Source organism: Oryctolagus cuniculus, chromosome 6, assembly GCF_051225735.1.
Source record: "Oryctolagus cuniculus isolate XC-2025 breed Fujian yellow rabbit chromosome 6, ASM5122573v1, whole genome shotgun sequence".
NCBI lineage: Eukaryota > Metazoa > Chordata > Mammalia > Lagomorpha > Leporidae > Oryctolagus > Oryctolagus cuniculus.
In genome coordinates this window covers 145,622,155-145,635,909 of record NC_142872.1, presented here as the reverse complement: position 1 = coordinate 145,635,909, position 13,755 = coordinate 145,622,155, and the positions used below count along the sequence as shown (strand labels likewise).

The window sequence follows — 13,755 nt, the reverse complement described above, 5'->3', positions numbered from 1 at the left end:
TACAATGTAAATGCTATGCAGATAGTTGTCATATTGTAATGTTTGGGGAGTAATGATAAGAATAAGTTTGTACATGTTCAGTACAGATACATAAGCAATAACATAGCATTTTCCCCCTAGTATTTTCAATCCATATTTAGCTGAATCCACAGATGCAGAATTCATGGATATAGAAGGCTCATTGTATAGTTTTTTGGTTATGTGGCAAGAATAGGGAATGGTAAAAAAAATCTAATAGTATTTTGGAGAATGGAGAGCCCATCTATTGGCTAAAGAAGCTAGGGAGATGAGTTTTGCTTGGTCACATATCAAGCTTCAAATTTCAATATAGAGAGGTGTCTGGTGAGCTGTCCAGAAAAAACATATCAGGGCTTGAGATGACTGGGTAAATAGTGTAGAACACATTTGAAGCCTTGGCAGTGGAGATTATCCAGCTTAGAACTGTTTTTTTTTTTTTTTTGTTTCCTTTCTGATAAGAAACTATAAGCTCACCCAAAAATATCCATTTGATGTCAATAGATGCTATTAACTGACATTCTATTGAATTGACAAATTTAAAAAATTGTTTATTTTTGTTTTATTTGACAGAAAGAGAGAGGTTGCGAGGGAGAGCGAGAGGATGAGGGATGAGGGAGAGGGAGAGAGAGGGAGAAAGTGTCTATCTGCTGATTCACTCCTCAGATGCCTGCAAGAGCTAGGCCAGGGCTGGGCCAGGCCAAAGTAGGGAGCCTGGAACTCAATCCAGGTCACCCATGTTGGTGGCAGGAACCAAAGTATTTGAACCATCACCTGCTGCCTTCCAAGGTACGCATTGACAGGAAGCTGGGTTGGAGGCGGAGTAGATGGGACTTGAACCAGGTTCTCTATCATGGGTTGCAGGCATCTCAAGTGACAATCACTGAGCCAAATGCCTACCTCTAATTCCTAAGTTTTCATTTAGTTTTTTAAAATTTTTCGTAAACAACAGTGTTAAATTTATAAGTGTAAAATACCAGAGCCACACACTGTTAACATCATGTTTATTTAGTCAAGTCTGACATGTACAGAAATTAAAGACTATTTTACATATTGCATAATTTACATTTTTATAAATACTTTAAAGAGAAAAGTGGAAAATCTCTGGTGACATTAGAAGATTGTATAAATTGAATTTCACAGCCTATCCTTTAACCTGGCAAATTAGATTTACCTGTGTACACACATATATCTTGCTGGTGGGTTTTCATAATTATGGCCTAAGGATACGTTTTGGGCATGTCCACAATAATTCTAAACTCCCATAAAATTTGTGGTCTATCACACCACAGTCATGTTTATTTTGTTTCTTTTTTTTTTTTCTTCCAAAATTCTACTAAGTGTGTATTTGGAAGTCATCAGAGGTTGCAATCAGATGCTTTGGGCCTCAACGTATTCATCCCAGTCTACTCAGTTTATTTACTGATGACAGGGTCACTCTTCATATGCCTGGGCTCCTGCTGAGTTAGAACACTAGTGAGCCTCAGCAGCCTTAGCATCCAAATGTCTGAGGGCCATGAGGCCCATCATTTCTGCACTGGGAGTTTTCAGTTTAGCTTCTTCCTACTGGAAAGGAGTCAATTTGTATGGAACAGAGAAAGTGTATGACACCAGTCCACTTAATTAACAAACTTCGTTACTGTAGATACAGCGTGTTTCCTAGTATACAGCTAAACAGAAAACTAATATTGCCTCTGGAATTCCTGTTGAAGAATTGCATGTTTCCTTGGATCTTGGGCTTGGAAGTTCAGAGTTGTCTTACTCCGAGAAGAGAGCCCAATAGAGAACCTGGGAGTCACACCCCAATACAAGATGAAATATTTCTATGACGACGTGTGCAGTATGACCCTAGATTCTCCACGTCATTCATTACAGTGATTTGTTTTGGAATTGCACTAGTGCACATCAAATTAAGATGAGTGTCATGTGATATAGTCTACAAAGTAAGTCATTTATCTGACTTCCTAAATTTATAGAAATTTGCATTTGTAATAAACACCACAGGAAAGTAAATCATCCCTTAGCCATATCCTGAGCTTACTTTGATTCCAAGTTTATATTATAGTTGGAGTATCTTTCCTTTTTTAAAAAAGACATATATGAATGACCTCATATGATCACAGAAAAATACATAAGACTCAAGGATGAAAGAATGATTTGTCATTATTTTTCTTATATTCATTTGATGGTGGTCATGCAGCAGCTATAGTTTGCTTCTGTAGCTGTGCTTCTTCAGGAACATGTCAGATTTCCTCTCTGCTGGTCTCAGGCTCCTGTGCCTGGAGGATAGCCCCATTGTTCTGAGGACAGTTGGTGTGACAGGTGCAGGTCCCAATGACCATCCAGGGTTTCTTGATGATTTGCCCTGAGGAGCACTGGAACTCCACCTGGATGGTTTTGGTGTTGTGAGGGGTGCAGCACCGTCCATCATTGCAGACCCCACAGAATCTGGGCTTGTAGGTTTGCAGGCTGGTGCAGTTCTTAAACTGTAGATGCATGGCTTTGAGTGATTTCCTGGTACGGAGACACTTTTTTCCTTTCTGAAAAAGAAGAAAAGGAATTATGCCCAAAATAGACTACTTTAGAGATACAGAATAACTTGTTAGTTGCCTGCTCAATATCCATTATCTTTCTTTGCTAATAGAATATAAACTAATTTGGGCAACGTAGTCAACCAAAGAGTACTTGCTTTCCCAGAACTTCTTGTTGCTTAAGATGGTCTTGTAACAAATTTCTGGTCAGTGAAAACATAGACCAAGAGAATGCGGGAAATCTTTCATCCTTTGGACTATTGTTAATTGATTCCTGTGTTTGTTTTTTCCCCCCTGGAATGCAAATATTATACCTAATCATACACAACCTTCTGTTGACCTTGATGTGATGAGTATAAACATTAAAGAATAAGTTTGATAATGAAATTATTTTTAAAAGCCATTATAACAGGCTTTGGTATTATTTTTAGATGGATGCATTCTTTGATGTTATAAAGGAAATAAATTTGACAGTATTGCTAATCTTGTTAAATACTTTTCAGATATTAAATCAGTTAGCTTTAACAACATTCAGAAACAACATTATAAACAAAGAATAATTATTCATCAAGGAACAGTCTCAAGGCTTTTAGATAAAGAAAAGGTACATCCAAGGGGTAAAGTGATCAAAAACATTTCCTATTTGATTCTGTCTGATGCAGAGCCCATTATTTCTGTTAGAAGATAAACTCAGGAAATTCTAAGACAATGGGATATATGGTTATTTTCCATGAAGGCAAAGTAAGTGACAATTTATTCAATATTCCATTAGTGATAGTTAATGAGGAACTCCAGTATTGATTATTCAGCAAACTTATTTCCTATTTAAATTTTTTCATCTATCAATTTGTTTCAGTTCTCAACTCCTTACCTTCCTTGGCATAGCCTATAGCTTATGGGCTGATTAAATTTGGAAGTCTTTTAAATTAGGGGCTCTTAAGGGGGTGGTGCTGTGGTGTAGTAACGTAAACCTCCACAGGGCATCCCATATGGGTGCTGGTTCAAGTCCTGGCTGCTTCACTTCCAATCCAGCACTCTGCTGATGGCTGGGAAAGCAGCGGAAGATGGCCCAAATGCTTGGATCCCTGCACCCACATGGGAGACCCGAAATAAGCTCTGGCCATGATATTTGGGGAGTGAACCGGAGGGTGGAAGACTTCTCTGTCTTTCCCTCTCTGTGTCTGTAACTCTGCCCCTCAAATACATAAATAATTCTTTTAAAAAATTCAGCAGGCATTAAAATCGTCTACAGGATCTTTTGAAGCCCACATTGTTGGATCTCATACCCACATGGGATTCAGTATGTATGATGTAGGGCCCATGAATTTGTATTTCCTTTTTTTTTTTTTTTTGGACAGGCAGAGTGGACAGTGAGAGAGAGAGACAGAGAGAAGGGTCTTCCTTTGCCGTTGGTTCACCCTCCAATGGCCGCCGTGGGCGGCGCGCTGCGGCCGGCGCACTGCGCTGATCCGAAGGCAGGAGCCAGGTGCTTCTCCTGGTCTCCCATGGGGTGCAGGGCCCAAGTACTTGGGTCATCCTCCACTGCACTCCCTGGCCACAGCAGAGAGCTGGCCTGGAAGAGGGGCAACCGGGACAGAATCCGGCGCCCCGACCGGGACTAGAACCCGGTGTGCTGGCGCCGCAAGGTGGAGGATTAGCCTAGTGAGCCGCAGCGCCGGCCCTTGAATTTGTCTTTCCAACATGTTTTTAGATGATGCCACAGCTCTGGGTACCTCACCAAATGAATGAACCATTTTCTCAGATTTAAGAATCTCTTGGTGATAAGGACATCTCTATTATTATTTTAGTATTTCCCTATATTCCAAATAAATGTCTATAACTTTTATATGTATACTGGAATTAAAATCTTACAGCTCCCTGGTAATGCACCTGGGAAACCAGTGCATGAGTACTTGGGCTCCTGCCACTCCCGTGGGAGCTTTGGATAAAGCTCTGCTGTGGCCTGGCTCAGCTCCTGCCCTTATGGCCACATCTGGGGAGTGAACCAGCATGTGGAGAATGTCTCTATCTCTGTCTCACCCTTTCTCTGTAACTCTGACTTTCAAATAAATAAAATGAATCTTAAAGAAATCATAAATACACTATCTTCCATTATTGAACAGGATGCAAGTTACAAAAAGAATTACAGATTTTGAAAATAGAAGCATCAGAAAAAGGCAAATATTAGAGGCAAGATGTATAACAACTTTATTTAATAAAAAATTACAGAACCCTTGCAAATGTTTTAGGGTTTCTTGTTTCTCCTATTTTTTAGTTGATGCTTAGCATATATTCCTGCCAAAATTCACAAAAAAGGCACAGACCAGCAACATCCTTGTATGTGTTTGTGTGACTGCTTATGTGGCGGTGGCAGAACTTGTCTTACTGTACTGTATATATGTTCCCTAAGTCTGGGGAGGCACATATTTGAGAGAAACTGTGTTTCTATGTGTTCCTTTAAAACTGATAGAAGAAATATTAAGTTGGGATGAACCTGAAAGCATCATATATAGCTAGGCAGCCGTATAACTAATGTAACCACGAAGGGATCTTTTATCTTTTCAATAAATATAGATGTTAAGGAATGAGAGCTAATGTTAACAGAGAACTGAACTCCTTCTAAGCACTCTTTGCAAATTCATTCTACTTAATCCTCTTGACAATTCTGAGGCAGGTACTTTCAGTGGCCCCATTTTACGGAGGAAGGAGTTGAGGCTAAGAAGTTAAGAAAATTGCCCAAGATAACACAGGCGGTTAATGTTGAATGACAGGATTTGAAGTCAAGCTCTTTGGCTCCAGAATTGTCCCCTTAAGCACTAGATGACATTGCCTCAGTGCAGAGATATGTACATCCTGAATTGTTAGGGGATGTTTTCTTTTGCTCTTGGGGTTGTATGAGGGTCTCTAAAGTCACTCACTTTGGGTGTTATTTTTTTGACATAGGACTCCGTAACAAGGCCTGTGACGACATCAGGAACTGATCGGAGATGTTGATCTGCATCCTTTACACTCAGCATTAGCACATTCATTTGATATAATTCCAGAAAAAGAAACATGCTGCTTTATTTGGCTCATATCGCCTTGTGCTGGCATGTGGACTATTTCTACTAAGCTTTTAAAAATACTGACAATAATTCCCAGACACCCATTCATCTATTCATCAGGAATTACTTATCATGCACAGAGTATGTACCACATAGGGTGTTGGGGATTGAGGGGTAAGGCAGACCCCCTTGCTTCATAGAGATTGAACCTAAAGGGTGAAGGAAACTCAGGTCAGAATTGACGTCTCTAAAGTTAGTTGTGCTTGACACTTGACAACTGGGTAGACAATTCTCTCTAGGAATGGAATGGGGCTTCCTAGATTATTCTCAATTTGGGAAAGTATTCCAGTTGCTTAGCTCCTCCCACATTACCTGTAGATCTGTTGTGAGTTGCTGCTTCTCTAACCACTCTGCCTTTTCTTTGGGGTTAACTCCTGGCTGGAGCTGGACTCGGAGTCAATTATGTCACCAGGACGTTCTGAAGTCCAGGCTAATGAGGAAAGGCTGCCGCCTCGGTTTGACTGTAGGTTTCATCCAGGCTCCTACCTTATCTGTTGGTTGCTCAGGCTCTTGTTCGCAGGGCCGCACCATGCAGAGCCTCGTCTGCTTTACCATCTCACATTGATGATTCCGGTTGGTGACCCTGGTGGAAAAACCCATGCCACAAGTCTTGGAACATGCACTCCACTCTGTGGTCTGTTCAATGCAGTTGCTACTTGAGTCAGGGACTTCAACTTCCAGGGTGGCTTCTGGTCTGTAGGCTGTGGATTGTATAAAGACAGTCATATCGGGTAAAGTGTGGGGATCAAAAAGTAGTCTTTTCAGTTCACATTAGAAATGGATCTCAGGAGTGGGTGTTTAGCCTAGGGACTAAGATTCCCACATCCTACATCCAAGTGCCTAGATCAGTTCCTGGCTCAGGTTCCTGATTGAGGCTTTCTGCTAATGCGGACCTTGAGAAGGTGTAGATGATGGCTCAAGTAACTGGGTCCTTGCCACCCACTTGGGATACTGGAATTGTGTTCTAACTTCTTGGCTCCAGCCCTGGCTTATGTGTGTACTTGGGGAGTAAACCATCAATAGTAGCTCTCTATGTCTGCCTTTATTATTCTCTGTTTCTCTGCCTCTCAAATAAATAAGAAAAAAGAAATTGGTCTCATTCAATTCTGTATCTGATAAACAGTGAAGCCTCCAGGTGACAGAACTGAATTTCCTTATTTATGAATCCCTAACAGGTTGTGTAATACCTAGCACATTGCAGGTCATGTGGAATGTCTGTCCAACTTGACCTTACAAAGCTTAGGAGAACCCATTTTAAAAAGCTTAGTAGTTTTAAGAATGACATCAACAACAATTCCATAAACTGTTATGTCAACATATGAGTCTGTGTATAAAGCGAATCAGTATAAAATCTTAATTGTGATGAGTAAGTAGAATCAGCCAAGTCAATATAGTATTGAAAGCAACATTTTGCTTTCTGGAGATAGAACTGGTTGTTTTGATTGTGCAATATAGACATTTGGACTTCCATTACAAGAAAATCCTCTCTTTACACTTACTATGCATGGTTTGAGATACATCTTCTCTTCCACATGGCAGTTTTCCCATCTTTAAACATGGCTGATAATTTCTGACATAAGAAATATTGTAAAACTTTGGGTACTGCCAATATAAATAATCTGGTTGATTACTGACTTCTAAAATAATCTCTATTACTTTCTTGCATTTTCCTCCAAAACTATTTAACTTGTAATACACAAAATAAAGGTCCAAAAGTATCACATGATCATTCCTAATGCATCTGGAAAGATGACATGTCTCTGTGATAATTGTCCAGGGATGAACAGCATTGTATAGGGAGGCTGTTTCAAGACAGCAGAGGTGGTGTATGGAATTCAGAAGAGAAAAAACAAGTTTTCTGCTGTTATCTTTGCAGAGTTAAAGGATCAACTGGGAGGGATGTACTGAAATGCAAATAGTAGTCATCTATAAAACAGAAGTATGACAAAGCAGTGACCAAATTCAGTAGAATCTTTTTAGCAGAAATGGGATACATATTCAAAATTTTGTTTGATCTCAGCAGGCCATCTGGAATCCACAACTGGTCAGAAATTAAGGCCATTTGTTCATTTCAAATCCATGCTTCATGCTTGCATTTCCCCTGGGCTGTGACCCTGTCCCCCCCCCCCCCCTTCAGTATTTTCATTGTCTCACCTGGAAGGGTAATGCCTCCCAATGTCCCCTTTTCATCTGGGCCACATATCCACTTTTCACAGCACTCTCCAGGCACTGCAACTTTTCTTGGAGCTGGGCAGTCAGGACGCGGCAGTAGCACATCCAGCTGACAGCGGGGTACACAGCCAATCTGCCCATCTCTGCAGGTGCAGTGGTATTGGCAGTTTGGCTGGAACTTCTCTCCACTGCGGTAAATGACCCCATCAAATACACAGTTGTCTCCTTCTAGCACTAGAATATTGGAGAAGAAAGGCAGAGAGGGAAGAGTACACCAGAGAAGCTATGTAAGATTTGGTGGACGTGATCCAAACCCCACGTCATTCCTTTTTTAGTTCAGGTGATCTGGCTCCTTATGCATCTCTCATAGAGAGGTCCTCATGGAGGCCTCACAGAGCTAGAAGGAAATTTCAAAACAACTGAGCTCTGTCACTTCTTTATGGATGAGGAAAGAGAGTGCAAAGAATGTAAACCTTAGATATTGTCAATATAAATAATTTGACTGATTTGTGTCTTCTAAAATACCCTCTACCACAGTTTGAGATTTCCCTCTGCCCCCAGACTATTTCATTTTCAAGATAAAACACAAAGAACAACAACTGGGAAGTGACACTCTCAAGGCACCATGCTTGTGAAACTCAATAAGAAAGTCATCTTGCAAGAATCTGCTTAGATTCCCCTATTTCAACAGCTTAGACTTAAAAAGTGCACTTCATAGTCTCCAAATAGGTTAATTGGTCAAATTGGGAAGGGTGCTGGGACTTGTTGGCATGGAAACACAATACATTCTCAATAACTTAGACCAAAAAAAAAAAAAGATAAAATGCTGTTTCAAGCCCTCCTATTTAGAGAGGCAGAGACAGCCTCTGACTACAGGGTTGCACCACGTGGAAAAATCGATCCTTGATTGATTCAAGGTCATGAGCCCCGATAGATTGATTGCCTGTATTTTTACTTTATTTGCAGCCCAGATGGGGGTTACATAGTCATCCCAGGAGGCCAGCAGCTGCTTTGGCTCAAACAGGACAATTACAGGTGTGAAAACAAACCTGTTGGACTGCAGTTGGTGGAACTGTGTGCCTGTGAGTCTATCACCCCCAGGCACTTTCCTGGAAATATCCAAAGGAAATGATTTCACTGGCCCTTGACTTTGCTCCCCACTGATTTAGATGCTTCTCTAGGGAGGCACGTGATGAATCCGTCTCACCTCCACGGACAGGTTTCTTTTCTGGCTTTTGGCACTCCCCAAAGTCCCCAGCGCCTTCAGACCATGCCTGGCACCCAGATAAGGGCTCCATAAACGTCACTCTCTGCCTCCTCCTCGTTATTATTAGCTTATCATCCTCTGGAAAGGGGAGGATGAGGAGAGGATGGTGGGGACAGCCTCATGCAGTGCGAGCCAGAAGGTCAAGCGGCAGAGGGGGCAGGATTACCCATGCAGATGCCGGTCTGGTTGCTGGGGTCCGCGCTGCGGTCGCAATAGAGGCCGCTGCTCTGGTCGCAGGGCTGCATCTCAGAACAGCTCTCACCGCGCTGACTGGCGCATACCAGGCAGCAGGAGCAGCCATCGAGCACCGCGCGCACCCCGGGGGCGCAGGTTGGAGGCGTCGAGGGGCACTGGCTTGGGCACGTGGACGGGCAACATTGAGTCGTAGCCACCTAGAGCAGGGAAAGGAGAGAAGAAATACCCGCTAAGCAGTGACAAGGCAAAGGAAGAACGACCCCTGTGATCGACGCAGGGGGCAACCAGGAGGGCCAAGTACGCAGGGGGCATCTCAACGGTGTGGCACTTACCTGGCCCAAGATATGGAGGAGCAGAGAGGCCAGCCAAAGGCTCTGCTTTCGCAGACAGAGGCTTGGGCTCTGCGCACTCTGCATTCTCAGGCTTTTGCCTCCCGCTTTTCTGGCTGCAGATAGATGCACGCACGCCTCCCTGCAGGTCCGGCTGAGCAGCGAGCGCCCCCGGAGCAGGTTTTATAGCGCGCTCCCGGGACGCGCACAAGCCGGTTGGCTGCAGCGCACGAAGGAGGGAGGCCCCGCGGGTGGGGCGTGGAAGGAACCCTGGGGTTGCCATGGCAATTGGCCCCAGGGCTGCTCTCCTTAGGGCGCGGCGCTGGGCCTGCGTGTGCCTGTGTGTGGCGACTGGCTTTTCCCAGAGCTCCGGGAGGGGCTGGGTGGAGTCCCGAGGCCGAGACCCAGGGCTCGCTTGAGCGCGTGGGAAGGAAACGCCCGTTTCCTCCTGGAAGTTGCTTCACCTTCCCCCAGGACGAGGATGCCGCCACTCCCCAGCAGCCCCTCTGCACCCTGGCCGTTCCAAACAGGGCTGCAAACCTAGGGCCTTTTTGACGGGATGCCTGAAGTGTGGGGCCATCTGCGGGGGACTGGCTAGAGGCCCAGGAGTTTAGTCATAAGAGAAGCACATGCAAGTTTGTCACCGTTTCGGGAACTCATCGAATGTGTGTGTGTGTTGGGGGGGGGGGGGGTTGGAGGAAAGGAGAAGAGAGACAGGGAAAAAGTGAGAGCGGGGTGTGGGGGGGAACCCAAGAGGAAAGAAGGAAAGAATCAGTATGTCAGGAAGGAGGCTGGACTGACAAAATGACAAAGCTCTTTTGATGCTCATCATTGCAAGATGCGTGGAGGCTTAAGCCCCCTACCCCCCCCCCCCCAGGTACTTTAGAAACAAAAGTCAAACATAATACAATAAAAGTACAATAAGTGTAATAAAAGAAAAATAAAAGAAGAAAGTGGAAGAAAGCTTTGGAGCACCTGCAGTGTCTTGCCAACGCACAACAGCACATCGAAAAAGCACAGGAGCCTTTGGGGATTTTACGGGGCGGTTTGGCTTTAGCCACTGTCAAACCTCAGCGAGTTAGGGAAAGAGTGAGGAAGGTGCTTGCTTGACTTGGCTGACCTTTCCGCAAATCAAATCCTTCTCCCACCTGGCAGCCACTTCCAATACACGGCTGCTGTGAAACGCCTGTCAGCCCTCATGAGAAAGAGAGAGCAATTTTACTGCTCCAAAGGCGACACTGCCTGAAAAGTTTAACACAATTTTTCCCTTGTACTTGAGCTTTGCTGCCGCCCCTGGGAAAACTATGTGCAGCTCCTTTGAGGATAGCTGCTTTGGAAAGACACTTTATAAGAAAAATTATACAGGCCCGTGATGTAACTCTAGACTCTAAAAAGAAACAAATTGCCTCTACATCATCCGTCTCCAGCGTGAAGGAAATCAAAGGCAGCTTGTGTCAGGGACCAGGCCTGCCCCTGCAACGCCCCCAGCCGATGAAATCACCCCAAGCCCCGAGTTTTCTGAGTGGCTTGGAAGTGCTATGACACATTTGCAAACCTCTAATAATTCTGCTTTCTTTGAGGTTAACGAGACTGGGCAGTGTTCAAAGCTTAATTAGAGATGAGGACCGTTAACTTGCATTCCTCACTAGGGCGTTCAAATACTCTTAAAACCAATTGTCTTCATGAGTGCTTCTGGCTTAGCGATGCCTCCACCTGGCTGTGCATCAGAATCAACTGGCATGGATGTTACAAACCAAAACCCAAACTGAACATATTCCCAGGCCCTACACTCAATCCATTCAGTTGCATTCTCTGATGCTGGCTTTTGGTAGACAGCATTTTGATGTACTTTGAAATGGGAGCTGTCTTTTAGGAAACCTGGAGAGAGAGAAACCAGAAGCATAGCTAATGGGAAGGCAAATAGCATTGGCCAAGTTTCCAAAGTATGACTCAACTGAGACAGAACGAGGAAAATCTGGCAACATTGAGGTTGGGCTAGCTCTTCTTTGTAAGGGTGAGCAGCAGAAGAATGTCACTTTAAGATAAGGCTGAAAATGCCAAGAAGTCACTGCTGATGTGAACTGCTACTCACGACTGTCGGTTGTGCAGGATGGAAACCAAGCCTGAATGGGTTTTGGCTAACACAAGACTTTGTTGGAAGGGTGCTATTGATGTTGCAGGTGGTAATGGAACGGGAATGGCACAGCTGGGCCTCAGAAGCCACAGGATGGGGGCCTGGGAGGATGACAAGATTCACTCCCTTTGTCCTTATTGCTTCTCTACTGTGAGCTTTAGGCTCTCACGACCTAGGTCAACTTCTTCCATACAAGGGAGCAGTCATTCCAAACTGCCTACCAACACGGAAGGAATGTCCCTGTCTGTATTAGTCAGTCTAATAGGATATCTGGTGCAGGCTACTTTATAAAGAAACAAGTTTATTTTTATTTGTGGTTCTCAAGTTTCAAAGACCAAACAGCATGCCCCAGGCTTTGGTGAGGGGCCCCTTCTTGGCTGCATCATATCATGGTGGGAAGGTATTTGTCTTTGTATCTGTGTTGCTTTTGTCTGTTACAAGGCCACTAGGATTCAATCATGGGGAGCCCCGCCCAATCTAATCACTTCCTAGAGACTGCACCATAACACTCTTCCTTAGCAGAAAAAGATTTGGATGGGGTAATTAGGCTAATTGATGAACAAGGAAGGTGAAATATGGGGGTTAGCTAACACCACGTGGTTGGAATGGGAGAAAAAGCAGCCCTTTAGGGAAGGCAAACATTATTCTTCAAGAGGAAAGCAAGTTTGACAAGCGAAGCCACACATTTACACTTTACAATATGCTCTAAATGCTTCTAGATAGGATCTCCTCATTGCAACAGTTGAAGGTAAAACCATCTGATGATATTCGTGTCACATCATGTTTGTCACCTCCAGGACACTGTCTCTTAAACTGTGTGGCACTTGAGGTCTCTTGGGAAGTTAGGGGAGACCTTCTTTGAGATTCTTCCCTCATTGCTGGGTTTGGCAGTTAGCCAAGGTGGTTACTCCGTGGGTTATGAGCTGCAAGGAATTTGATCAGTTTCCTTTTTTTCTTCATTTCTTCTTTTCCTCTTTCCCCCTCATCTTAGATATGACAACAAGAGGCTCGTTTCTACCTTTTCTGTTTCTGATAGGCTGTTAATTGTTATGTGTTCACATTACTTATCAGTCAGTACTCTTGCCCAGAGTATATCTAGAGAACTTCCTACATGTTGTAAAGGTAAAATGTTAAGTTGTTTCCATTGCTGTTGTGTTATCTTTCTCATTATTGTGAATTGTATAAAATATTTATACTTACTTCTGTAGTGGGCATTGAGAATATAAAGTAACAACCACCCCCCATATTAAAAAATGGAAGAGATACAAATAGTGATTATAATATTACCACTTTCAAGACAACCCCCTCACTCTTCTTTCCTTGGTGATTATATTCTTTTTTTAAAAAATTTATTTGAGAGGTAGAATTACAGACAGTCAGAGGGACAGACAGATGGCTGCAATGGCTAGAGCTGTGCTGATCTGTAGCCAGGAGCCAGGTGCTTTTTCCTGGTCTCCCACATGGGTACAGGGGCCCAAGCATTTGGACCATCTTCTGCTGCTTTCCCAGGCCATAGTAGAGAGCGGAACTGGAAGAGGAGCAGCTGGGACTAGAACCGGTGCTTACATGGGATGCTGGTGCTGCAGGTGGAGGATTAACCTACTGTGCCACGGTGCCAGCCCCTCAGTGATTATATTCTCTGCAAACTGACAGACATTCATTGTGTCTTCAGTCATTGTTTAGCCAAGCCACATGTAGTTAGCTCTCATAATGTGTCTCGTAAATCAGCCTCACAGCTCTTTAATAATTTTGTTGCTCTTTTCTGGATTTCCTTCATATTTCCCTTTTTGGGTGCCCCAGGGAGTCGGTAGAGCACAAAGCGATTCCCATCATATACAGGCAGGCCAGCCCTATGTGGTATCCTGCTATGTGGCTAATTTCAATCACACCCTCTCATTGTGCTGACAGATCCCGTGAATTCTTGCTTTTCCAGAAACAATGAAGGGCAAAGAAGAAGCAATGATGGGAAGTAAAAGATCAAACACAATGTTTGGAGCTATCACCCTTG

At 43.7% G+C, this 13,755-nt stretch overlaps 1 protein-coding gene across 1 annotated transcript; it reads right to left on the bottom strand.

The window, feature by feature from the left end:
• Positions 1-1,002: 1,002 nt before the first annotated feature.
• CCN3 (cellular communication network factor 3) lies at positions 1,003-10,127 on the bottom strand. Its single transcript, XM_002710748.5, has 5 exons — positions 9,617-10,127; positions 9,256-9,481; positions 7,805-8,056; positions 6,137-6,351; positions 1,003-2,555 (listed from the first exon to the last, which is right to left on the bottom strand). Exons 1-5 carry the CDS (start codon positions 9,698-9,700, stop codon positions 2,259-2,261), a joined length of 1,074 nt encoding a protein of 357 aa, XP_002710794.1. The 5' UTR covers positions 9,701-10,127; the 3' UTR covers positions 1,003-2,258.
• Between the last annotated feature and the right edge of the window lie 3,628 nt (positions 10,128-13,755).

What these genes read in the sequence shown, in the direction of transcription:
- CCN3 (XM_002710748.5), bottom strand. Translation starts at nt 9,700, where the DNA reads ATGCAGAGTGCGCAGAGCCCAAGCCTCTGTCTGCGAAAGCAGAGCCTT. An exon ending in CCAGACCGGCATCTGCATGG is followed by an intron (nt 8,057 to 9,255) that starts GTAATCCTGCCC and finishes CCAATATTCTAG; the next exon opens with TGCTAGAAGGAGACAACTGT. An exon ending in CTGAGCAACCAACAGATAAG is followed by an intron (nt 2,556 to 6,136) that starts GTAGGAGCCTGG and finishes CTTCTTTTTCAG; the next exon opens with AAAGGAAAAAAGTGTCTCCG.